Raw genomic sequence first — 24,073 nt, 5'->3', positions numbered from 1 at the left:
AATGTCCATTCAAGTCTTTTGCCCAGTTTTAAAATTGTATTGTTTTTTATTTTTGTTGTTATTAAGTTGTAAGAGTTTTTTATATATTGGATAGTGGGGCTATTATATCTATTATTTCACTATGTGTATTGGGTGCTAGACCCCTTAGCTATACTGTGTGCATCTCTCTCTCTTTTTTTTTTTTTTTTTTTTGTCTTTCGAGACAGGGTTTCTCTGTGTAGCCTTGGCTGAACTAACTTATATAGTCTAGGCTGGCCTTGAACTCAGAGATCCGCCTGCCTCTGCCTCCCAAGTGCTGGGATTAAAAGCATGCACACCATGACCTGGCTCTCTCTCTCTCTTTTTAGACAGGGTTTCTCTGTGTAGTCCTGACTGTCCTGCTGGAACTCATTATGTAGACCAGGGTGGCCTTAAACTGAGAGATCCTCCTGCCTTTTCCTTCTGAGTGCTGGGATTAAAGGTGTGCACCACCTCCCAGCAGTTTTCTCAATTCTGTGGGCTGCTTTTTAAATTTTAAACCTTAACACCACAAAGTGGGTAGGGGGAAGACTTCCATTGAATGATCATAATATTCTTACCAAAAATTGATTGACCACCAGTATATAGGTTTGATTCTGGATCATGAATTATGTTCCATGATGTATATGTCTGTCCTTAATGTCAGGATTATCAGAATCCATCACAGTAGAGACTGTAAAATGTGAATTATTCAGCTGTGTTTTTTTTTTTTTTTCTTTAGGTTATTTGAGCTATGCACAATCCATTGCAGTTCTGTGAGGTTGTTTTTTAAGGATCTGTTCTCCTCTAAAAGTAGTTGGTTATCCCGTGAGCGTGCATGAGTGTGCACGCGCATCACATGTTTGTTTGTGTAGGTGTGTGGAGGTCGGTGACTGATGTCTTCTACAGTTGCTTTTCCTTACTTTCTGAAGCCAGGTTTCTCACTGAACTGGGTGCTTACTCATACAGCAGGACTGGATGACCAGTTAGCTGGCCCCAAGCTGTATCTTCACTTCCCTGCGTCGACTCTTGTGCATGTGTCTCCTTGCCAAACTTTTCTCTTTTCTTTTTGATTTTGTTTATTATGTATAGTGTTGTGTCTGCATGTGCATCTGTCTGCCAGAAGAGGGCACCAGATTTTATTATAGATGGTTGGGAGCCGCCATCTGAACCTCTGAGCCATCTCTCCAGCCCCTCTCTTTTCTTTTTAATGTGGGGTCTAAGGATCATTTCAGTGCTTGTGCTTATGCAACAAGCACCTCACCACATGAACCATATTCCTAGTCCCAGCAGTTAGGCCAGGAATTGCATTGACACTGTAGACCCCATTTGAGAACACTGCCATCTTCACCATGATATCGTCCTTCCATTTATTTAGGTCTTCTTTAATTTCTTTCAGCGGTGTTTGTATACAAATTTTGTGCCACCTTGGTTTAATTTATCCTTAACTATTTTATTCTGCTTATGTTATTGTGAATCAGATAGTTTTCAGATTCTTCATTGCTAGCAGTTAGAACTAGTACTGGTTTTGTGTCTGTTTTGTGCCTTGATGCTTTGCTGAATTTGATACAAAAGGCTTTTATTTGTGTGTGTTCGAGCATATCTATCTTCAGACTTACAACAATCTCCATTTCTTTTTTGTTTTGTTTTGTTTTTTTGTTTGGAGAAGTTTGCTGTTCGTTTGGGAGGTTTGTTTTTGTTTGTTTGTTTGTTTGTTTGTTTTGGTCTTCTAGTTTTATATTTTAAATATTTATTTTATGTGCCTCAATGTATGTATATTTTCCATATAAATGTAACTGCCCAGGGCCTCCATAGGAGGATGTTAGATTCCCTAAAACTGGAGTTACAGGCATTTGTAAGTTTCCTGATGTGGGTGCTGGGAACAGAACCCAGTTCCTCTGCAAGAGTATCAAGTGCTCTTAGCCACTGCACCATCTCAGCCCCTTGTTGTTGGAGACAGTCTTGCTGTATAGCTCTGATTGATCTGAAACACAAATCAGGCCCCAAGCCTCCTGAATGTTGAAATTACAGGCATAAGCCACCATACGCAACACTTCAAAATATTTTTACATTATTTATTTATTTAGTGTGTGCATATGTGTGCATTGTGCCACAGTTTGCATAGGAGGGTTGGAGGATGGCTTAGCAAAGCCAGTTCACTTCTAGCACCATGTAGGTTTCCAGGCTTCAACTGTCAGGCATAATGGTAAGCCCCTCACCTGCTGAGCCATCTTCTCATTGTCCCAGAATGTAGTTTTGTTTGTTTGGGTTTATTTGTTTTGTTTTTGTTTTCCTTTTCCCAGGCTGGATTGGAACTCTTGAACTAGCTGAAAAACCCTTGAACTTCTGATTCTTCTACCCATTACCTCCTCCTCAGTGCTACGTTGTTTTACAGCTGTGCATCACCATACTTGGATGATTTTACTTTTTCCTCCCCTTTGAAGTTTATGATTCAGCTTTTCTCTATGCCTATGTCCATTTGTTTCACCATTCTCAGTAATTTCATTTTACCTTTGAGATAATCTTAATTAGGTTTCTGTTACTCTGATAACATGTGATTACCAAAAGAACTAGAGTAGGGAAGGATTTATTTCCCCCAACAGCTTACGGTCCTTGGTGAAGGGAGGTCAGAACAGGAATTCAAGGCAGTAACTAGAGTCGAGACCACGGAGGAGAACTGCTTACGGGCTTGATTTCCCTGACTTGCTCAGCCTCTTTCTCATACAACCCAGGACCACTTGCCCCCAGGAGTGGCACCATTCACAGTGGGCTTGCCAAGTAAACCATTAATTAAAAAGCCTTTAGGCAATCTGATGCAGGCATTTCCTCAGCTGAGGTTCCTTTCCTTAGGTAACTCTAGCTGTGTCAAGTTGGCAAAGAACAACCAGGAAAGGGATGTACTTGTGGTCTATTATTTGCACATTAAATTATCTCACTTAAAGCTTTTCTTTTTGGCCAGGGGTGGTGGCACATTGCTTTAATCCCAGCATTTGGGAGGCAAGGACAGGCCGATCTCTTGTGATTTTGAAGTCAACCCAGTTTTCAAAGTGAGTTCCTGGTCAGCCAAGGCTACACAGTGAAACCCCAGTCCCAGCTCTTTTCGGATTCATCTTATTCCCTAGCTACCCAGTTTTGTCTTCCATGTTGCCTTTATATTCCTGTATGTGCGCCCTCCCACTAAAGTGGGGCTATTCATAAAGAAAACCGGCTTCTGCCAGGTGGTGGTGGCACACGCCTTTGGTCCCAGCACTAGGGAGGAAAGGCAGGCAGATCTCTGAGTTGGAGACCAGCTTGGTCTACAAATCAAGTTCCAGGACAGCCAGGACTACCCAGAGAAACCCTGTCTCAAAAGAACAAAACAAAAAAGAAAGAAAAAGAAAACTGACTTCTCCCTTTCCCAGCAGTTACCAGTGGCCAGTAATTTCTCAACTAGGGGTATGACATGGTGCCTACTTCCACTCTCCATGTTGGGATTTGCACATGCTGTCAACAACTGCTCTGGATTCATAACAGCTGTCCTTTGAGTTCATAAGACACTGCTTCCGTGTAGCCATCCACCACCTCTCGCTCTTACACTTTCTTCCATGTCTTCCACAGCAATCCCTGAGTGTTGAGAGGAAGAGTTCTTGTAGACATGTCCAGTCGAGGGTTAACATTCAGAATCTCCTAGTCTCTGTGCCTTGACCAATTGTATCTATGTTCCTCTCAATCTACTACAATTTGAAGCTCCACCGATGAGGGCTGAGAGATGGATTTATAATGATAAGCCAGTAGGAGTTGGTTTAATACTCTATCTGGTTAGGAGAAGAATCGTTGTAGGTTTTCCTATAGAGTCTGTAGCCACAGGTTTTTGGCCCCTATAATAGTGCCACCTGTGGGCTTCATTTTGTGGAGCAGATCTGACATCCAGTCAGAAAGTGGTCACTCCCATGGTGTTGATGACACTTGCTCCAGTGGGCCTGTCTTGCCAGACCATTCGTTATGGTAGCTTACAGAATTCACAGCTGGAAAAGGTTGATGACTACTTTTCTCTTCCAGCAGCATGGATCACACCTTCCAGCACTTGAAAGCTTGCCAGTAGGGATAAAGCTTCCACATCCAGAATTTATATTTGTTCGTTCCTTTAAATTACTATATATGAAGACATATGTTTGTGGACACACATTCAAGCATGAAAAGAGCTTTTTCTGAGTCCAGAAAAGAGCTTTGTGGAGTTGGTTCTCTCTGTCCAACTTTTCTTGTGTTCTGGGGATTGACCCTCTGAGCCATCTCACCTGTCCGTTGGTTCTATTGAATATATTGATCTGGAGTTCGTGAATTTAAGAACTCTTTTGTATGAATTTGATTCTTAGAGTTTTAAAAGGCTGTGTTGTTGTTGTTGTTTTTTCTAAAACTTTTACTTAGAGTTATCCTATTCTTTTTTTTTTTGACGTGTTATGGGTTGAGTTTAAGACCTTGTAGAGGTCAGGCCTCTATATCCTGAGCCCCAGTTTATTAAGTTCTAGTGAAGGTTTTGGAAAATTTAATTTATATTGAATTGAGGCTGTTTCCTACCACTTAATGATATTTATTTCTTACACTCAGTAAATATTAATCATGATCTTTACATCCGAGACTTCATGTATACTTTCTTGGCTCTTGCTAGTCTGTGATTCTGATGAAATAGTTGCTCTTTAAGTTCAATTAATACCATATGGTTATCCTTTTCCTACTTATTTGAATCTAGAAGGTTTTTTTTTATTGTATTTTGTTTTTTCATGCATTTGTGTGTGTACAAGTTTACATGTGTGTGCAAGAGTGTGCTGGCACATGTTTGTGCAGGCATGTAGAGACATGAAATTAACATGATGTGTCATCCTGTATCACCCTGTACTTTATTTGCTGAGGCTGAATCAACCACAGTCAGTTGAGCTGGCCAGCTTGCTTTAAGGACCTGTCTCTGTTTCCTGTGTGCTGAGACTGCTGATGGTCACCATGCCTGCCTGGCTGCCTGGTGCATGCTGGGAACCTGAACTCTGTTTCTCATTTGTACACAACAAATACTTTATCTCCTGAGACATCGCCCCCAAGCCCGTGGTGTGTTTTTAACTATTAGTTTATAGAGACTGTAATCCATCTTTTTTTTTTTTTTTTTGGTTTTTAGAGACAGGGTTTCTCCGTGTAGCTGTCCTGGACTCGCTTTGTAGGCCAGGCTGGCCTGCAACTCACAGAGCTCCACCTGCCTCTGCCTCCTGAGAGCTGGGATCACAGGCGTGCCATGTGCCCGGTTTATGATTCATCTTTATAGAGACATACCTGCCTCTATCTTTTGAGTGCTTGCTGTTTCTCATTTTGCAGCTTTGTGCTATTATTTTCTCACACATTCAGTAAATTCTTTTTACAAGGATTTGTAAAGAAGTTGTGATGTGACTTTATAGAATTATTTTCATGATTCTTAACTCAAATTACTCTCACCAGCATTTCTGATAGTGTTTAAATGTTAAATCTAGTGTTTTTCTATTAAGCATAAAATTAGCTTTTGTGATTAAGTTCCCTTTAATTTAAAGAGTCCAGTTTTTTTATTAATTAGTTTATTCACTTTGTATCCCAGCTATAAAGAATCCAGTTTTTTAAAAATGCTGTAGATCCATGATTTATTGCCATTTCTATTTATGCACACAGATATTATCATTCTTATCTTCATTCAGCTTTGCTTTCTAGAAGGTAAACATCATTGAGTCATAACTAAAGTTTATTTTAAAGTATAGTTTTGCCTTGTACTTTTCTTCCTTTTGGATTTTATGTAAGTTATTTTTAATTGCTATGACCAAAACATTTTACAAGAAGCACTGTTATTTTTGCCTTTATATTGGCCAGTAGTTGAAGGTGACAGAGTCCATCGTGGTCGGGAAGGTGTGTGGCAGGGGTGTGACTATAGTGAGAAGGTGGAGAGGGATGGATGCTGGTGCTAGCATGCCCTCTCTGCAGTTCAAGACCGCAGCCCACGGGGTGGTGCTGTTCACGTTCAGGCGCTTCCTCTTCTACACCCCTCTAGAGATAACCTCAGGGCATCTAGAGATGTTCCCATCAGGACTCTGAAAGCAGTTGACAGTGAAGAATCCCCACAGCATTACAGTTTTCTTGTTTGTTTTTGTCTTGGTTAATTTCTTTCTTTTCCCTTTCTTTCTTCTCCTCCTCCTCCTCTGTGTGTGTGTGTGTTGTTTGTTTGTTTGTCTTGAGACATGATGTCTCCATGTAATACATAGAAAGCTCTGTCTGCCACTGCCTCCTAAGTTCTGGGATTAAAGGTATGCATTCTCATCTCCAGATATTCTTGTTAAGTTTTTATATCAAAACCATTGTCAACAATTTTCAATAACAGGACTATTAGAACTGCACTTTCTGTGTACAAAGAACTACAAGAGGTGGTCAAACACAGCACTGCCACTCAGAGGGTAGGTGAGTGACAAGGAGCAGCCTCCAGTCAGACTGCTGTGAAGATTGCAGGTCTTGACTCACACCTTCTTTACCTGTATGTGGGGTTTTTATTTGTTTGGTTGGTTTGGGTTTTTTGTTTCTGTTTTTGTTGTTGGGGTTTTGTTGTTGTTTCAAGACAGGGTTTCTCTGTGTAGCCTTGGCTGACCTGGATTTGTTCTGTAGACCCGGCTGGCCTTAAACTCACAGAGATCCACCCGAGTCTGCCTCCCGGAGTGCTGGGGTTACAGTGTGCAGCACTATTCTTTACATGTTTGTTAAGGCTTGAAGCTGCTGCTTTGGGAGCATGTTGTCTGTTCAGGTGCTGGGGACAGTCTGGGGCATGCGTGCGATAGGCGAGGGCTTTACTGCCCAGCTCCACAGAAGCTGTTGCTCTGAGGTGGAAATATTCCCTCTCTCTCTCTCTCTCTCTCTCTCTCTCTCTCTCTCTCTGTCTGCTGTCTCTCTCTCTGCTCCTCCCCCCTTTCTCTGCATTGCCCATGGAGTAGCTTCCCTTTCCTCTCCCCTCTGACACTTAATCACTTTCAAATTTGGCTGCTTCCTTCTACGAACTAATTTCACCTTCATTGTTTGGGATTAAAGGCCTGTACCACCACGCCTGGATCTAAGCTTTTCTTTACCTGAAACTTGCTCCAGGCCAGGCTGGCCTTGAATCAGCTCTGCTCACCTCTGTCTCCTAGGATTAAACATGTGCTTGTATTCCAGGAGGATCACACAGACCTAGAAGGTCTTTGGAAGTGATCTCTTGCCAGAGCAGCCACGTTCTGAATTAAAATTCTTATTTGGCACAGCCCTAATTCATGTCTGTACTGTCTTGTCCAAGTCAGTTCTCTTCTTGTACTACTTCCAGCCATAGAGCATGCTTTCAGCTTTCATTAGTATATATACAACATGTCGCATTGTTCTGCAAGGAGCTATTTACTTTTCCCTCTGCTACAATAGTAACTTCAGTAGTGTTAGAGTGTCTCACTTTTTTTCTCCCAGCCTAGCAACCATTTGTTAAAAATTGATAAAGTTGTCCTATCAGTATTTGTATTTTACTTTTTTAGGTAAACAATGAAATTATTTATTAATACAGAATCATACTTTAATGTATAATTAATGTCTTCATTTTATAGATTTTGTTATAAGACTCTTAGTCCCAAGTTGTTGTTTTTTTTTTTAACTTTTATTTTTATGTGCATTAGTATAATGATGTCAGATCTCTGAAGTTACAGACAGTTGTGAGCTGCCATGTGGGTGCTAGGAATTAAAACCGGGTCCTTTGGAGGAGCATACAGGGCTCTTAGCCACTGAGACATCTCTCCAGCCCCCCAAACTTTTATATTCTCTTGTACTTAAAAATTATAGGCAAGCAGGGCAGTGGTGGTGCACACCCTTAGTCCCAGAACTTGGGAGACAGAGGCAGGCAGATCTCTGTGGGTTCCAGGCCAGCCTGATCTACAGAGTGAGTTCCAGGACAGCAGGGGCTAGACACAGAGAAACCCTGTCTCAAATAGTTATAGGGCAGTACACACCTTTAACCCTAGAACTCCAAAGGCACAGGCAGGAGGATTTTTGTGAGTTCCAGGCAGTTTGATTTACATGATGAACTCCAGAACAGACAGAGCCAAGAAGTGAGATCCTGTATCAATAATACATGAATAAAGCTGTACGGGGTGGCGCACTCCTGACATCTCAGTACTCCGAGGCAGAGGCAGGTGCATCTCTGTGAGTTCCTGGTCTACAAAGCAAGTCCAGGACAGCCAAGGCTAGACATGGAAACCCTGCCTCAAAAAACCAATAAATGAACGAATGAACGAATGAATGAATGAATGAATAAACAAATAAATAAATAAATGAACTGTGTGTGTGTGTTTTAATCAATAGGGTGAAGGGGCTCAGTAGTGGACCAGCCTAACTGAAATGAAGAATTCCAGATTCAAGGAGAGACTCTTTTATTTAAAAAAGAATTTTTTTTTTTTTAAAGGGTGTTAAGAGCACCTACCACTTTTGCAGAGGAACTGAGTTTGGGCCATGTTGGGCAGCTCACAACCACAACCATCTATAGCTCCAACTCCAAAGGATCCAGTATCTTCTGACCTCTGCAGGCACTGTGCACACATCTCACACAAACACCCCCCCCCATACACACACGCATGCAACACACATATACGACACGCACATGAACACACACACCACACACACAATTACTTTAAAAGTAAAAACAAAATATTTTGCCACTTTATTCTGATTTTGTCTTCATCTAGAAGTATTAGAAAATTTTTCTCTATGATTTTAATTGTTTTGAAATGGGGTTTTACTATGTAGCCCTGGCTGTCTTGAACTCACTATGTAGACCAGACTGTCCTCAAGCTCACAGAGATCTGTCTGCCTCTCTGCCTTTGGAGTGCTGGTACTAAATGTATACTATCACACCCAGCTATAATTTTGTTAATTCTTTTCTTCTAATTACATTCCAAATTGGTGAAAGGATATTTGGGATTGAATTTGAGAGATAAACCTATTTGTTTCTTTTGAGGTTGCAGTTTATAGGAATGTCAGACTTTTATTAAATTTGGCAATTTGATCTTTTATTGGGCTATATCTATATGTTCACAAATTCTTTCAAAATATCTTTTGCATAGCTTTATGGCCTGTGGCCATATCAAGCTAACATGGTGTTGTGGATCTGCATTTTTTTATATTGGAAACAATTACACACATACATACCTGTACAGCCCTGGCTGATTACTGTGTAGATCAGGCTGGCCTTGAACTCACAGAGATACACCTGCCTTTTCATCTGAGTGCTGGGGATAAAGGCATGTGACACCAACGCTCAGCAATTACTAATAGTTATTACATTTATTTAGTGTGTGTGTTCACACACCTGCCTCAGTGTGTACTAGGTGGTCAAAATGTGGCGTGGCTCTCTCTCCTCCCACCATGTGACTTTAGGGATGGAATTCAGGTCCTCAGGCTTGGCTGCAGTTGTCTTTACTTACGTCCTTAGTAAATTAGCCTCATTCTTATTAGGGTATTGTAACAGTATTCATGTGTGTGTGCGTGTGCGTGTGCGCGAGCGCAAGCGTGCCCAAGCTCGGGTATGTCTGAGTACCCACAGAGGCCAGAGGCATGGGAATGTGCTGGAGCCAGAGCCTTAGGCAGTTTTAACAGTGCCCCATGTGGGTACTGGCGACCAAATTCAGATCTTCTTCAAAGGGAATGTGTGCTCGTCATTGCTGAAACATGTCTTGTTCCCCTCCCCTTTTTAAAAGATTTGTTTTCTGTTTGTTTATTTGTGTGTGGGGGTGTGCACCCACAGGTGTCATGGTGAGAGTGCAGAGGTCAGAGGATAACTTGTGGGAGTCCTTCTTTCACCTTTACTTTAGGTTCTGGGATTGAGCTCAGCTCGTCAGACTTCTGCAGCAAGCACCTTTACCACCTTTACCTCTCCTGCCCTTCACTATTAATTTCCATTCTGGTTAAATTTAGTGTTAAAGTAGTTTTGTGGCATTATTATTGCTTTGTTTGTAGTTCTAGGAACGGAGCACACAGCCTTCCATGCACCAGCGACCTCCCACTAAGTGCTGCGTCCAGCCCTCCCAGTAGTTATTAACATGCTCGTGAATCAGACCTTAGTAGACCTGGCCTGTGTGTGTCAGCTCGGGAATCAGGCCAGCAGGCACCATTCCCTGCTGAGCCACCTTTCTGGCCCAGTTTTGCTTTTAATGCCTAGGTATCGGTGAGCTTTTATGAGAGGCATTAGGTTCATCACCCTTCTTGATTTTTCATTGTTATGGAACGGTGTTAAAAACATGATCGGGGAAACAGGAGGGTGTAATCTAGGATTTTTTCCCATGCAAACACCAGTAGAAGTTCATGGCTGTGGCGAGTCAGTATTATTAAAGGAATTTGAAATGGCCTTCAGATGGTGTTAGTTTTCATAGAGCTCACTGGTTGCTTTAAATTTTTTTTCAAATAATTCATGGATAGTATTTCATAGAACTAAAAGACTACAGATTTTAAATGTAAAATATATATATATAGAAATAAAATTCTCCTCTCCCTAAAGTGTCACTTTTGACATTAGAGAAATTGTAAGTCATTAGAAAAGGAATCTTTAAGAAAATTTTCGAATCACCCTTATTGGGGAGACCAACCTGAATTACACAGTATGTCGTTGTCTCAACAAAAACACAGAAAACATTAACTTTTTTTGTTGTTGTTTTTGGTTCTCTGTGTAGCCCTGGCTGTCCTGGAACTCGAGTTATAGACCAGCCTGGTATTGAACTCAGAGATCCACCTGCCTCTGCCTCCCTAGTGCAGTATTAAAGTTGTGTGCCACACATCTTGCAGAAAACATTAAATCTTAATATTAAACACTAAACACAGAAGAGGAAATTTTGAATAAGTTTTATTTTGGGGTGTAGGCAGGGATGGAGTTGCTGCTCCATCTACCACTCCTTTGTAGTATGATCAATAAACTACTTCTTTTAAAGGTATTTTGAGTCTTCGTTCTTACTCACTTTTGTCTTGTATAATCCTCATAAAGTGTGTTCTTCTGTGACCAGTACCCTGAACACTGCCGGATTTCCGTTGCCTGCTTTCTCATCTGTCTTCAGTATAGGTCCCTTCTTTTCTGCTCTTTCCTCTTAAATTAATCCTCTACCTACTTCACAGGCCGATTCTTTGATGAAAATGAGTCCCCTGTTGATCCGCAGCATGGCTCTAAACTGGCGGATTACAATGGGGATGATGGTAACGTAGGTGAGTATGAGGCAGACAAGCAGGCCGAGCTGGCTTACAATGAGGAAGAAGATGGTGATGGTGGAGAGGAAGACGTCCAAGGTGAGCCTGGCCTGGCTTCCGTGCTGTCGCCGTGAAACTCACCTCTTAGGTTTTTGGTTGAATTTGTGTAGAATTTTCCCCACTTATAATGGTAGCAGTATCTTAATCCTTATTAAAGAGGTTCTGTGTAATTTTCCAGTTTTGAGAACCGTTTTATGCTAGTACAAGTTATCTATGAATAATTGGAAATTTTTTCCATTTTTAGATTATCTTATATATATTATTGATGTGACAATTTGAAATGCTAAGTCCTCAAAATTGTTAGAATTAAATTGTTTGAAATTACTCTAGGCATTACTTTTAAGGCAAATACTTCCAGAAACTATCTTTTTCTAATCTCACTGGAGAACACTTATTCCAAGTATATAAAAATATTGGCCAGACAGCCTTTTTGTTAAGGCAAAGCCACAACTGAAATGGCCTCTGTAATAACAGAAATGTACGCTGCCGCTGATAGAACACGAGAAGGCTGAATGTTTTGTGAACCTTACCATTATATTTCATGAAGGGTTTTAAGGTTTGTCTTTATGTTTGATGCACAGATTCAACACATTTTTTTTTTCTTGTTGACATTGCTTCTGAGCTTTTAACTTGGTGAAAGTTCAGAATCCTAACTGGTGCATGCCTCAGACCACACTGCTGTGCTGTAGCCGGCCTTTGGGTTTCTTTTCTGCCTACTTGTGTTCAGTAGTGTTTATGGAGTTTTAAAGTCTTTTCTTTAAAAGTTACCTATGATCTTGTATATAAGATATTTGTAATACAATGCATGAGTTTTCTGTTGTAACAAGTTTTATTTCTTATTTCCTTTTATAATTATTAAAATTTTACTTAGGTTCAAGACAAGAATTTTTTTTTTTAAACTTAGAAAATAATATAAGTGCCCTCAAACACTATAGAGTTAAGATAAAAGGGAAATCTAGTGCGCTCACTTCCTAGGCATCATTTTATGGTCCACCCTAGATGGCTATAAATATAGTTATTGGTGGAAAAAAAGAGATTAGTAAATATTGGGAGTTATATGAGGACATCGTTTTTTCTCATAAAATTTTTCTCATTGCTTTTATGATTTAATTGGATTATGTTTGTTTGTCATTATCTGTAACACTTTATGGCTTTTTCATGCATGTGTATCATATTGCCAGTTAGGTTGTAAGCTCAGGAGCAGGAATTTTCATTTATTTTATCCTGCACTTTATTTGTGTTCTTTTTTGTGCTCACTTGGGGTCCAAACAATGCTATTAACTATTAATATTATGCCTTTTCATTGCTTTCATTCTTGTAACTGAGTGTGGTGACTGCTCTTTAACTCTGGTCACAGCTTGCTTGTTTGTACTTTGAGGAATATTCCCTCCCTCCACAAAGATCTCTGTCATTTTATTAGATAATTTTGAGGTGCTTATTAGAGCTTTTTTTTTTTCAAGTATTAGTAATTCTTACATTTTGCCTGTCTTAAGCTTGATGATTTTTAACCAGAAAATTTCATTTAATATTTATATGGATTTAATGTACAGTGAGTGATTTATCTTCTGTGATGTCTCTATCTTTCTTGTATCCTCCTCGAACCCATTTCTCATTATTGGTTTGCTTTTCCTTTCACAAAGACAAAAAAGCAATAAATTCATTGGTTCTAAGGAATTTAAGAAGCCTAAGATATTTTCAGTGAAGTGAGAAGGTAGTTTTTAATTTTTTCCCATTAGGATCTTTGGTAGCCCAGGCTAACCTTACACTTGGTACATAGCTGAGGGCAACCTTGAACTCTTGATCCTTCTGCCTCCACCTCCCTAACGCTGGAATTACAGGCACATGCCACCAAATCCAATTTTATGTGGTGCTGGGGAAGAAGCCCAGGACCTCACATGTGCTGGCTGAGCACTCTACCAACTAAGCCACATTTCCAGCTCTAAGTGTTTACTTCAGTGTTTGCAAGTAAGTCATACTTGTGTTGAGTCGTTAATGTTTATCTTATGGTGGTCTCCATAGTAATAGTGGCAGGAAGTGGACCACTATAAGGAGATTCATCAGAGAACAGAAATAAACAGGAACAGCAGCCCTAGGAAAGGGGAATAAATTGAACAAACTGACTTTAACAGGAGTATTTAAAAGATCTAAAATAATTTCAGACGTATTTGTAAGATTTTAGGTTCCAAAGATTGGGGAGTGAGACTTAGCCCCAACTTAACAAGATAGATTCCAGGTGTTGTGGCAAAGTCAGAATTTACAGGGTTGAAATCAATTTATCATAATTCTAACACTCTTCCAGCCCAAGCAGGTGCTAAAATTGAGTTGGGGGGCTGAGGTGGATGGGTGGAGGACGACAGAGCCACTTATTGGAGTTAAAGTCTCTGTGCTGCTTAAGTCACGTAGATATTCTGTGCAGTTCTTTATCTAGAACTAGAATGCTGCCCACATTTCAGTAGAGTTGCATATACTTAAGTACTGTAAGAAAACACAGTTCTAATTTCAAAATGCCTGAGGCACAGTTACCCCCAAACTTGGGAAAGAAAGAAAGGATTTTGCCACTGTTGAAACTTTATAAACAAAGATAAAAAGAAACAAATCCCGGAAATATGACTGGGCATGGTGGCCCACACATGTAACCCCAGCACTCAGGAAGCTGAGGTGGGATGAGAGGGAGGGAGAGAGAGAAGGAGGGAGGGAGCGAGCACTCTGGGTTATTCTGAGCTACAGAGCCATGCCTTTTCATTTGAATTTTTTTCTATTATTTTATGTGTGTTTTGGATGCATGTGTGTCTGATGCTAGAAGAGGAAAAAAGTGGTGTTGTGTCTCCTGCAGCTGGAGTTCCTTCATAGGTGTAGGGAATTGACCTTGAGCCCTCTCTAGAAAAGCAGTCATGCTCTTACTGTTGAGCCACCTCTTCATCAGGAAAGGGGAAGGAACAACTTCAGAAGCATTAAGGCTCTGGGTCCAGGCTGCACTGACTTTCTTGAGGGATATACAGGGCTAGGGACTCCAACTAAAGGCTAAGGTTCCCTTATTTAAATACACTCTGACTTGGATCTCAAAAAAGTCAGGATTGTGAGGTGGTAGCTTTGGCTTGAAGGAGCTACAGCGTTCAGCCTTGCCCTGTTTTCTGTTCGTGCATGCTGATATTGGACCCAGCACTGTTAGCTGCAGTGTCTGCTTAAATGATTAAACAAGGCCTCTTTTCCTGTATAATAATGGCTTATTTTTATTTCTGATTCTTAGAGTATCTTAAAAGAAAGAACTTACTACATTAATATAAAAAATTGAAAAGAATATCTGTGGAAACATTGCCTCTGATAGACAACATCTCTTTTAGTTCATTCTTTCCTCTGATAGGAAGGTAGAAACTTGGGGCTGGAGAGATGACTCAGCTGTTCATCAGAGGACCCAGGTTCAATGCCAGACATCGACATGGCAGGGCACAGTCATCTGTAACTTCAGTTCCTGGGGAGCCAACACACACTTTTGGCCTCCAGCCTGTGTAGTGGTACACAAACAGAATACTCATATACATAAAAACTTTAACACTTTTTAAAGATTTGTTATTTTTAAATGTGTGTGTGTATGTGTTTCTCTGTGTGTGTCTGCATCAGATCCCCTGGAACTGGAGTTACAGATAATTGTGAGTGCTGGGAACTGAACTCGGGTCCTCTAAAAGAGCAATAAGTGCTCTTAACTGCTGAGCCATCTCTCCAGCCCCCAAATAAAAATATTTTGAAAAAGAAGTAGAATTTTATGTTTCTTTTATTCTTTACTATCAAAGAAGTTCCTAATTTATTTGCTAAATATTAATAAACATTAGCCTGTTTGCAGAGGAAAGCTTAACTGAGCATTTCAGAGCTGAAAAGCCTGGGTTCAAATCCTCTCTCCTTCACAGCGTGACCTTGTAAATACTAAGATTTGTGCCGTAATGCCCACAACTATAAAGCAGAAATAAATGTACTTATCTAACAATTATGTGGACTACATGATTTGGTATCAGTCAGCCCTTAAAGCGGAGTACTTCATTCTAGAAAGCACTATGTGTTCGTTCAAAAAACTTTTTTTTTTTTGACACAGGGTTTCTCTGTGTAGCCTTGGCTGTCCTGGGTTCACTTTGTAGACCAGGCTGGCCTTGAACTCTGAGAGATCCACCTGCCCCTGCCTCCCTGAGTGCTGGGATTACAGAAGTGTGCTATCACACCCGGCTTCAGTAATTTTTTTAAGTAAAAGAAAATTTAGAATTTTCTCTCAGAATTGCCTCCTTTGGAGGGTAGTTGGTCCTCTTCCCTGTGGGCGCCTTGTGACTTACGGGCCTATCTGTCTCAGGAGCTCTTTAGTTGCTAGTCATTTCGTACATTCGCAGGGAGCTTAGCACTGATGACACAACTTATGCATGTCTCTCTGTCTTTCCTTGGTTGTTTCCTCATGGTTAGCTGCTTACAAGTACTGCTGCTTTCTGTAGAAACTAAATGCCTAATCTCTATATTGATTGTAGTGTGTCAGATATATTCTGTCAGGAATTGTATAGGTTTATAGTGAAGTATAAAGAAGTTGTTCATAGAAACTTGAGTTCTGGGTAGGATAACTACACTAAAACTAAACTGTAGTCAGTGTAAATGATGCTCACTGAAGCATTCCAGAAGTCCTTGAAATTCTTAAACCATGTATAAGGATCGTATTAAAGTTGTGCTAAAGTGAGATGGGGCCCTCTAGCTCAGCGGTAGAGTGCATGTGCCGCTCCTGAGATCAGCCCTCAGTACATGCACACACAAGCACACATGTGCACAGTAAAGACCATAGATTAAGTTTGTCAGGCCTCCCTTATGTTTATGGAGGACTTTGCAAATAGAAACTGCGGTTACATTATTTTATTCTGGGGTAGGACAGTTGTTCTTGTACTGAAAAGGTACAGTGCAGGTCCAAAGAATAGGAATAGAATAGATTGTGTCTAAGTGTCTGATCCAGGAACAAATGTCAGTGTTTTCTATCCCTAGAACCTTTGTTTTTATCTCATATTTTCCATGTATTTATTCATGTAAAAATTCAGAAAAGTAACAACATTTTTTTTCTGCAGTAACTTTTGTGTTGAATTTCTCAGAATGTTTCATTGCTCCATAATGATTGTCTTCATTTAATTACTAATATCTTAAAAGATGTGTTCATGGGCATAAATTGAGGCTTCATAACTCAGGTTCTCCAGAAAGCATTCTGGGAAAGTGCTTGTGATTATCTCTTTAAAATCAAAGATTTTTTTTTTAAGTTCGTTTCTTGTTAAGTGATTGTCATGATTACAGAACACAAATGTGAATATAGCATAAACGTTAGCCTTTACAGTTGTTCTAATAGGTCTGGGTGTGACTTTTACTTTAGAGGTGTGACCGTCAAGCAAGGCCAGGTGGGGCAGGCCTCTAATCCCAGCTATTCTGTGGGCCAAAGACAGGGGATTGAAAGTTCAACACCAGCCGAGGCAACTTTTAGTGAGATGCTATCTCAAAATAAAAAGTAAAAGCAATCTAAGGATGTAGCTCTGAGAGTGTGGCCAGAGCTCTGGGTCCATCCATAGCACCACAAAAACAGATGGAAAGCAAATGAGCCAGCAGATATAAACAGGCTGAGCTTGTAGCTCAGTGGAAGAGCACCTGACAGTATGCAGACAGTTTGCGTTCTGTCCCTGTCACACCCTCCTAAAAAACAAAAGCGATCAGTTTTCAGAGTATGTTACAAAATGGTTGCCTGAAGTTTTAAACAATGTTTTTAACAGGAAAGTTGTTGTAGGTGGGGAAAGAACATTGACTTGCTTGCTGGTTTTTGAAAGACCAAAGTAGCACATGAAAGGTTGAAACAGCAGGATTAGGAGTTCAAGGTTGAGCTACATAGTGGAATTGTCTCAAAAACAAACTGTTGTACTTGGATCTGGGAAGGTTGGTGTGCGGGGAATAGGAGTCAATAGTCAAAGTAAATTGTATAAAATTCTCAGAGAGAATTGATAAAAATTTTAAATTCAATATGATTAAGATTCAAAAGTGGTCCCTAATTTGTAATAGTCCAGTGTGTGGTTTTCAATTTCCCAAAAGTACGTAGAAAAGCTTTCCCACGCATCTGCCATGCTTTTCCTTTTCAGAATGGTGTTCAGTACATTATGGGAGACACTGAAAAATAAATAACAAAAGGAAGCATTGCACAGAGAGAGCCAACTCCTTGGGTTCTCATTAAGCCTCCTTCCATTCTTAATTCTAACATAATTTTAATCATTTTGAGAAGTTTATATCAAAATTTAGGGGGGAAATGATGGTTATTGAGAGAGAAACTGACAGTACAAAGGTGGCAGCTGACAGATGAGACTGTAGCCAGAGAAGTCAAACTGTAAGGCATTCATTACAGTCATTTAATACAGCTGCCCAAAAAAGGCTTTTTGCTGAAGAGAGAGCTGAGTTTTGGTTAGTGTGCTCTGTTAGAAAGTCAAGGGCGAGTTCTCTAAAATGTTACATGCTGGGACTGGGCACAACTTACATTTGCTCTTATTTTCTGATTTTTTTTTTTTTTTGATGACTAGTGCAGATTACCTTTATAATTTGAAAAGATGTTGCTAGTTTATCTTCTGGCCGTCCTGAAACTGGCTGTGGAGCCAGGAATGACCTTGACTCTCAGCTCACAGGCACGGGCAAACCCCCACGATTAGCGAGATGCTGGCTTTGAGGTAGTGCATGACAACACTAGCTCTGCAGTGCTGTGCATTCCTAACTTTTGCTAGCGCTGCCTGTCCTACATTTATCTGTTTCCCTAATGCCTGTCATGGATGGTTCTTGTTCTGTTTTCAGGTTGGGGATGATGTTTTGTTTCTTTGAGATGGAATCTCATGTAGCCCAGATTGACCTCACACTTTCTATGTGGTCCAGGCTGGTCTTGAACTTCTAATCCTTTTGCCTCAGACTCCCTAGTGCTGAGGTTACAGGTATGCCCAGCTCAGAATAGTTGTTAAAATTAAATCCTGAAAAGAAGTGACAGGCTTTTTATATTTCAGCCGTGCAGCTAAGAAACAAAGCACTGTTTAAAGATAAGAGATAATGAGAAAAGATTGCCATAAAGCTGAAAAACTAGAGACTCTTTGAAGCTGGCTCTCTGTGGCGACTTTAGAATCCTATCCTTGATACATATTATTTTGTTTGCAGATGATGAAGAACGAGAGCTTCAGATGGATCCTGCAGACTATGGCAAACAGCGCTTCAATGATGTCCTTTAAGTCTAAGGGACGTCGGAAACCCAAAGTGCTGTGCAGCAAATCATCTCTACTTGTCGATTTTGACTTTTGTTGTAAAGATCAGTTGTATCAGTTGTAAAGATACATTGAGATAGATTTAAGGGGATTTTAATGAAGGAATGTACCAATGTACATATGTGAACTTTTTCATATTGTATTATCAAAGCAGATTCTTTTTCGGTTACGACACAGCTGAGCCAAAAACAGTTAATCTTTGCATTTAAAGCAAACTAATGTAAATTTCACATTTTATTGAGCCTGAGTTTTTTGGTTGTTGTTTTTTTGTTTTTTGTTTTGTTTTTTTCCACAAAAAGACAAACAGGAACAAGTGTTTGTACAGGTTACGTGCTGCACATAGTGTGACCGCAATGAGAAGCCATTCAAGTGAAAAGTCTACACTAACACATTTTTGTTACCCTGTTGGTGTCCTCTCTACCCCTCATTTAACACTCTAAGGAGTTACACTAGAATAGTTACACAGAAGTGGGGAGGCTAGATGTCAAGCGATGGGCAACATGTACAGAGTGCCCCCTGTTCCCTTACCCTCCGCGAGTGCGGGTGACTGGGCCGAGGCCGGAGGAGGGCCTGGGTCCGCATGGCCATAGCTCTCAATTGTTCCTTACGCGGTTCTGGGCATCGTGGAGGGCATGGCTGACGATGTAGTTTCAGTGTTCAAGTAATAACAGTACTGTTTAACTCTGATCGGCACTGGCTAAAATTCTTTAGATTTTCAGAGTTCAAGCTGGTGAATACATTCACCGTTCAAGTGTCAGATCCTGAAAGAGATGAAATCCACTTTGAAATGAGTCTACAATCAGTACAGCAAAGCTTTTCAGGTAGTTTTAATGATCATATTTGATTAGACTTTTCCAGGATTACTAAGTAAGGGATTTCAAAAGCTTTTTATTAATGAACAGATAAATAGAAATACCGTGGAGTCTACAGCTGTTTTGCCGAAATAGCTGGAAACTTTGTAATAAAAATGAATATTTGTAATTAATGTTAGTTAAGAACCCACCTAGCTCATTTGCTAGACTTACAGAATTATTTTCAGTGCATTGTGTCTTTTGGCTTATTCATGTATAAGCTAGCTAATCCTTGTTTGCTGATTTCAAGCACTTTTAATTTTTTTTGTGTTCCCTAAAAATGAAAGGTATTGATCATAAGGGGAAAATGTAAGGCTATTAATACTGTGTTTTAGAAGGGTTGCTATTAATTGCACATAAACATGAAATACTGAGGAGTGACTGTAGCTCAGATGTGTGAGGCCTGAGTATGATCCCAACACTGAAGAATAAACAGCAAACCAAGTGAACAGGCATGAAAAAACCCTACACTAAGGCTCTGGTGAAAATAAATACTATCTGTAGAAGAGGTGGTGGTTCATTTACTGAGACACTGAGGTTCTTATGTTTCAGTCCAAAGTTATTCAATGGCCAGGAAGAGATGCAGTAATTTATTAAAATTGTTTTTGTACTATATCAGATTATGAACAGCTGGGCATGCATCTCACCTACAAAGGTAATGTTGAGGAACCAGAAACAGATGGGTGGGTCCCTGGACTCCCTGACCAGCCATCCTGGCCTAATTAGCAAGTTCCAGGCCCCAAAATGGACAGTTCCTGAGGAACTGTATTCTGAGTCTACAGGTGCCTAGTGATGCTTGATCCTGGAGAACTGTACAGACAAAATACAAAGAGGCCTGCTGAGTACATGTCAGGAAACCCTCACTGCTTGTACGGGAGCTATCCTTACACAGCAAAACGTCAGTTAGTAGCCTAGACGTTTTATAAACAGAGGAATCTTGGACCAGTTGATGCTCTTTCTGACTGTATTAACATTTAGTGCTGTAATTACCGTGTGGGTCTCTTCAAGTCGTGATGTTCTGCAGTGTGTAGTGGACATGCTGTTTTATTTTGTTTACAGCGTTCCACTTCTGCCTTAAGATTTAGGGGGTTTTGGTCATTTTTTGTTTCGTTTTAATGTTTCTGCCCTGAATTAAGTATTAATTTGATGGGAACTCTGATTTTAAAGATCGTCACTTACTGGGTTCTAATAAATTAAAAAGATAAAACTTGTTTCACAGTTTTGATTTTGCTACATATGTATATAACTACCTGAATGTAAACATTTACATCTTGACACTGAAAATTGAATAAATGATAGCATTTATTTTAGGTTAAACTGAACTAGAAGACTAGGGTTTTTACTGTAGAACCAGCTTATAGAGCAAAGATGGAAAATGTTTTATATCCTTAACATTAGTTGTAGGTAGTGAGGTATGTGAATAAGCTGAGGTCTGTTCTAGAGCTTGCATTCAAATGGAAGCAGTCAGCACCCAGGAATCAGATAAAATAGTGGTACGATGGAGAAATGGGAAAATGGGTGACAGACGCACTGGGCCTGGATTGGGCTTTTGAAACCTCAAAGCCCATCCCTAATGGCATAACTCCTCTAACAAGGCCACACTTCCTAATAGTTACTCTCCATGGTGACCAAGCATTCAAATCCATGCCTGTGGGCACCATTCTCATTCAAACCCCCACACAGATACATGCGTGTGTCCACACACACACAGATTGTTTAAAGAAGTTATGCTACGTGGGGTGATGATACTTTCTGAAAGAGCCATAGACTATCTAACACAAACCCCAATACCAAGCAGAAAACCCCCACTCAAGATGTGGGGCAGAAGATTCCAGGAGACACGAGTCTACACCGCTGTTACTGTTGTCGTGCTTGCTCTGTGCTGAAAACGTGATACACCTCAGACAGAACTTGGAATGATGGAACCGTGATGTGGTAGCTTCCCTGAGGAGTGGCTCTCTTGGTGTCGGTGCAGGCTGCCAAGGAAGAGCAGCACTGGGTAGCCCTACAGTCACTGCGCCAGAAACATGTGAATAACAGAGCTTGGGGGCTTTCCAGCAACTAATTAGATTTAAAGCCTTGCTCAACAGGAGAGAAATCATGCTTGGTACTGTAAATCTAGCCAGCTAACCGTGGCTGAAGAGGTCGTAGACCTAAGAGAACCTACTACCAATACTTTCCTAAACCAATATAATTCCTAATTGCACTCCAAATAATTACCTTACACCCACAGATGAATGTAGCTATTGCCCATCATCAAAGAGGCCTTTTTTTTTTTTTTTAAGTCCTGTAGCAGGAGACCATTACAGAAAGTCAGGCTAGTCAAAATACAGAGAACAACTGAGCATGAAGTGCCCAGCCACAGTGGAGACATACACAGTACAACTGCATTTGAGGCTCAGGAAAATCTCTGAAGAGGGAACAAAGATTTTTAAGAGCCAGAGGACCGGCAAGTCTTGCAGAGTGTTCTGGGACCAGAGGCTGGCAGAGTCGTCATCAGAGACAAGAAACTTCATCCAACAGCTGATGGGAGCAGATGCAGAGATCCACAACCAAATGTTAGGCTGAACTGGGGAGTCCGGTGGAGGAGGGGGAAGACATGGCCCTCGGAACCAACTGACTGGGACTCATGGGGACCCTGTTGGGGTCTGACCTAGTTCCTCTGCATGTATGTTATGCCTGAGTAACTTGGTGTTCTTGCGGGAATCCTAACAGTGGAAACGGGCTGTCTCTGACCCTGTTGTCTACTTGTGGGACCCTTTTCCTCCTACTGAGTAGCCTTGTCTGGCCAACCCTGCAATGGTATGTGCCTGGTCTTATTGTAGCTTGTTATGCCATGTTTAGACAGCCAGGGCTACACAGAGAAACTGAAAAAGGAAGAAAAAAGTTTTAAAATTTATTTTTAAAAAGTTCAGCCAGTCTGAAGAGATAGCTCTATAGTACTTGCTGTGCAAGCATGAGGACCTGAGTTCAGATCCCTAAAACCCCCATTAAAATGCCAGCTGTTGGTAGCACCTGTCTGTAATCCCAGTCTTGGGGAAGGCTACAGATCCCCCAGAGCTCCTTGGCCAGGCAGCTTGGCAGAACCTAAGAATGCCAGGTTAAGGTGAGAGATCCTATCTTGGAAGTGAGGAGAGAGATTAAAGAAGACACTGGATATTGCCCAATGGCCTCCACATGCACGCATGTGTATATACACACACAACTCAGGCCATGTTCCAAAAGGTCAAGGTCCCGGAGCTTTTACTCAAACAGTCCAGTCAGATGACTGGTGTCTTGGTTAGGGACTAGACCCTCTCACATCAGTCACTAATTAAGAAAACATCCCCCAGGCTAGCCTGTTTACAGCCTGATCTTCTGGAGGCATTTTCTCAGTTGAGGCTCCTTTCAGGTGACTGTAGACTGTGTCAAGTTAACATAAAACTAGCCAGCACAGCTGGAGTGGAATGAGCAGGCCCATAAGTGAAAGTATAGAACATAAAAGACATTTTATATATTTTCAATAAAATGTGAATATAACAAAGTCATTTGTAAAGTATATCATCTTTTTAAAAAATACTAAGGTTATATGGGGCTGGGAACATAGGCAGGTAGAATGCTTGCCTAGCACTCATTCAAGGTTAGAGAAGTCCAGGAAGCCATGCTTGAAATCCCAGCACTTGGGAGGTAAGGCCAGAGGGTCAGGAGTTCAAGTTCACTACATTGTTGCTGTATTTGTTTTGGCTACTTATTGTAGTTCTTATATCTCTACCTCTCTTCTCTACCCCAACCCCTTCTAACTCCCCGCAGACCCTCACCCCCCACACCAGGTAGGAGAGACAGAAGGTTGGGAGGGAAAGGGGACATAGGTCTCTTTAGACTACTTCCTGCTGATTAGGGTTGTCTGGTTCCTTGGGGCAAGTCCAATCTTCATTGTTAGGCTGTCTCCAACTTTTCTTCAAACTGCAACAGCAGCAGCCAGGAGCAACAGTTGCCACCACCACAGTCTTTTCCTTCTTTTTCCTACTCTTCCTACGCCGCCGCCTCCTCCTGTCTTTTCTTTGCACGCCTGTCACTCTCTGGGCTCTGGCATTTGTATCCTCTCAAGAGTTCCCCAGAATTCCAAACATAGATTGTGTGGAACTGGCAAAATCCCGCCCCTGCTAGAGCATGAGGCAAATCATAGCAGCTGTGGACCATCTGAAGCAGCCCCATATCTCACACTTGGGGTGATGACAAAAACATAGTCACCTCACTGGGTTTTTTAAGAAACCCAAATTCTTACTACACTACATAGCGAGTTCAGGGTCAGCTTGGGATACGTGGGACCCTGTCTCCAAAGAAGAGAAAGGATTAAATTTATCCATTTGCTCATTTGCATACTCATGTAACAAAGTTTGCTAGAATATGAGAGCAGAGAATCTTTTAAGGGTGATACCTATAGTCCCAGCATTTGGAAGACTGGGGGAAGGGAAACAAGTTCAAGATCACCTGAGTTATATAGTGTTTCAGGCCATCCTGACAGAGAGTAAGACCTTATCTTTAAACAACCAAATAAAACTTGTGAGGGAAGGTGTTACTTCCATGATGGACGACACAGGAAATTTCTGTTCTAAAGTTGGCCTGTGGCTCCAAGAAGGTGGCTGTTGGGGAGTTCCAATAAATTGGGTCTAGCCATGAAAAACGTAATGATGAAAG

At 40.9% G+C, this 24,073-nt stretch overlaps 1 protein-coding gene across 2 annotated transcripts in view; it reads left to right on the top strand.

The window, feature by feature from the left end:
• Window positions 1-20,603, top strand: part of Golm2 (golgi membrane protein 2) — a 67,087-nt gene extending 46,484 nt beyond the window's left edge. Inside the window, exons 9-10 of one of the 2 annotated variants that reach the window (XM_021649010.2) lie at window positions 11,137-11,304; window positions 18,442-20,603. In XM_021649010.2, the coding sequence (XP_021504685.1) occupies window positions 11,137-11,304; window positions 18,442-18,512 (239 nt within the window). In that variant the 3' untranslated portion in view covers window positions 18,513-20,603. The remainder of the gene's footprint in view (window positions 1-11,136; window positions 11,305-18,441) is intronic. The other variant, XM_021649012.2, reaches the window with a different exon arrangement.
• Window positions 20,604-24,073: the final 3,470 nt, after the last annotated feature.

The sequence above is a fragment of the Meriones unguiculatus genome, chromosome 18 (genome assembly GCF_030254825.1).
Source record: "Meriones unguiculatus strain TT.TT164.6M chromosome 18, Bangor_MerUng_6.1, whole genome shotgun sequence".
Lineage (NCBI taxonomy): Eukaryota > Metazoa > Chordata > Mammalia > Rodentia > Muridae > Meriones > Meriones unguiculatus.
Note: the sequence above shows the minus strand (reverse complement) of the source record. Positions and strands in the feature narration are given on the sequence as shown.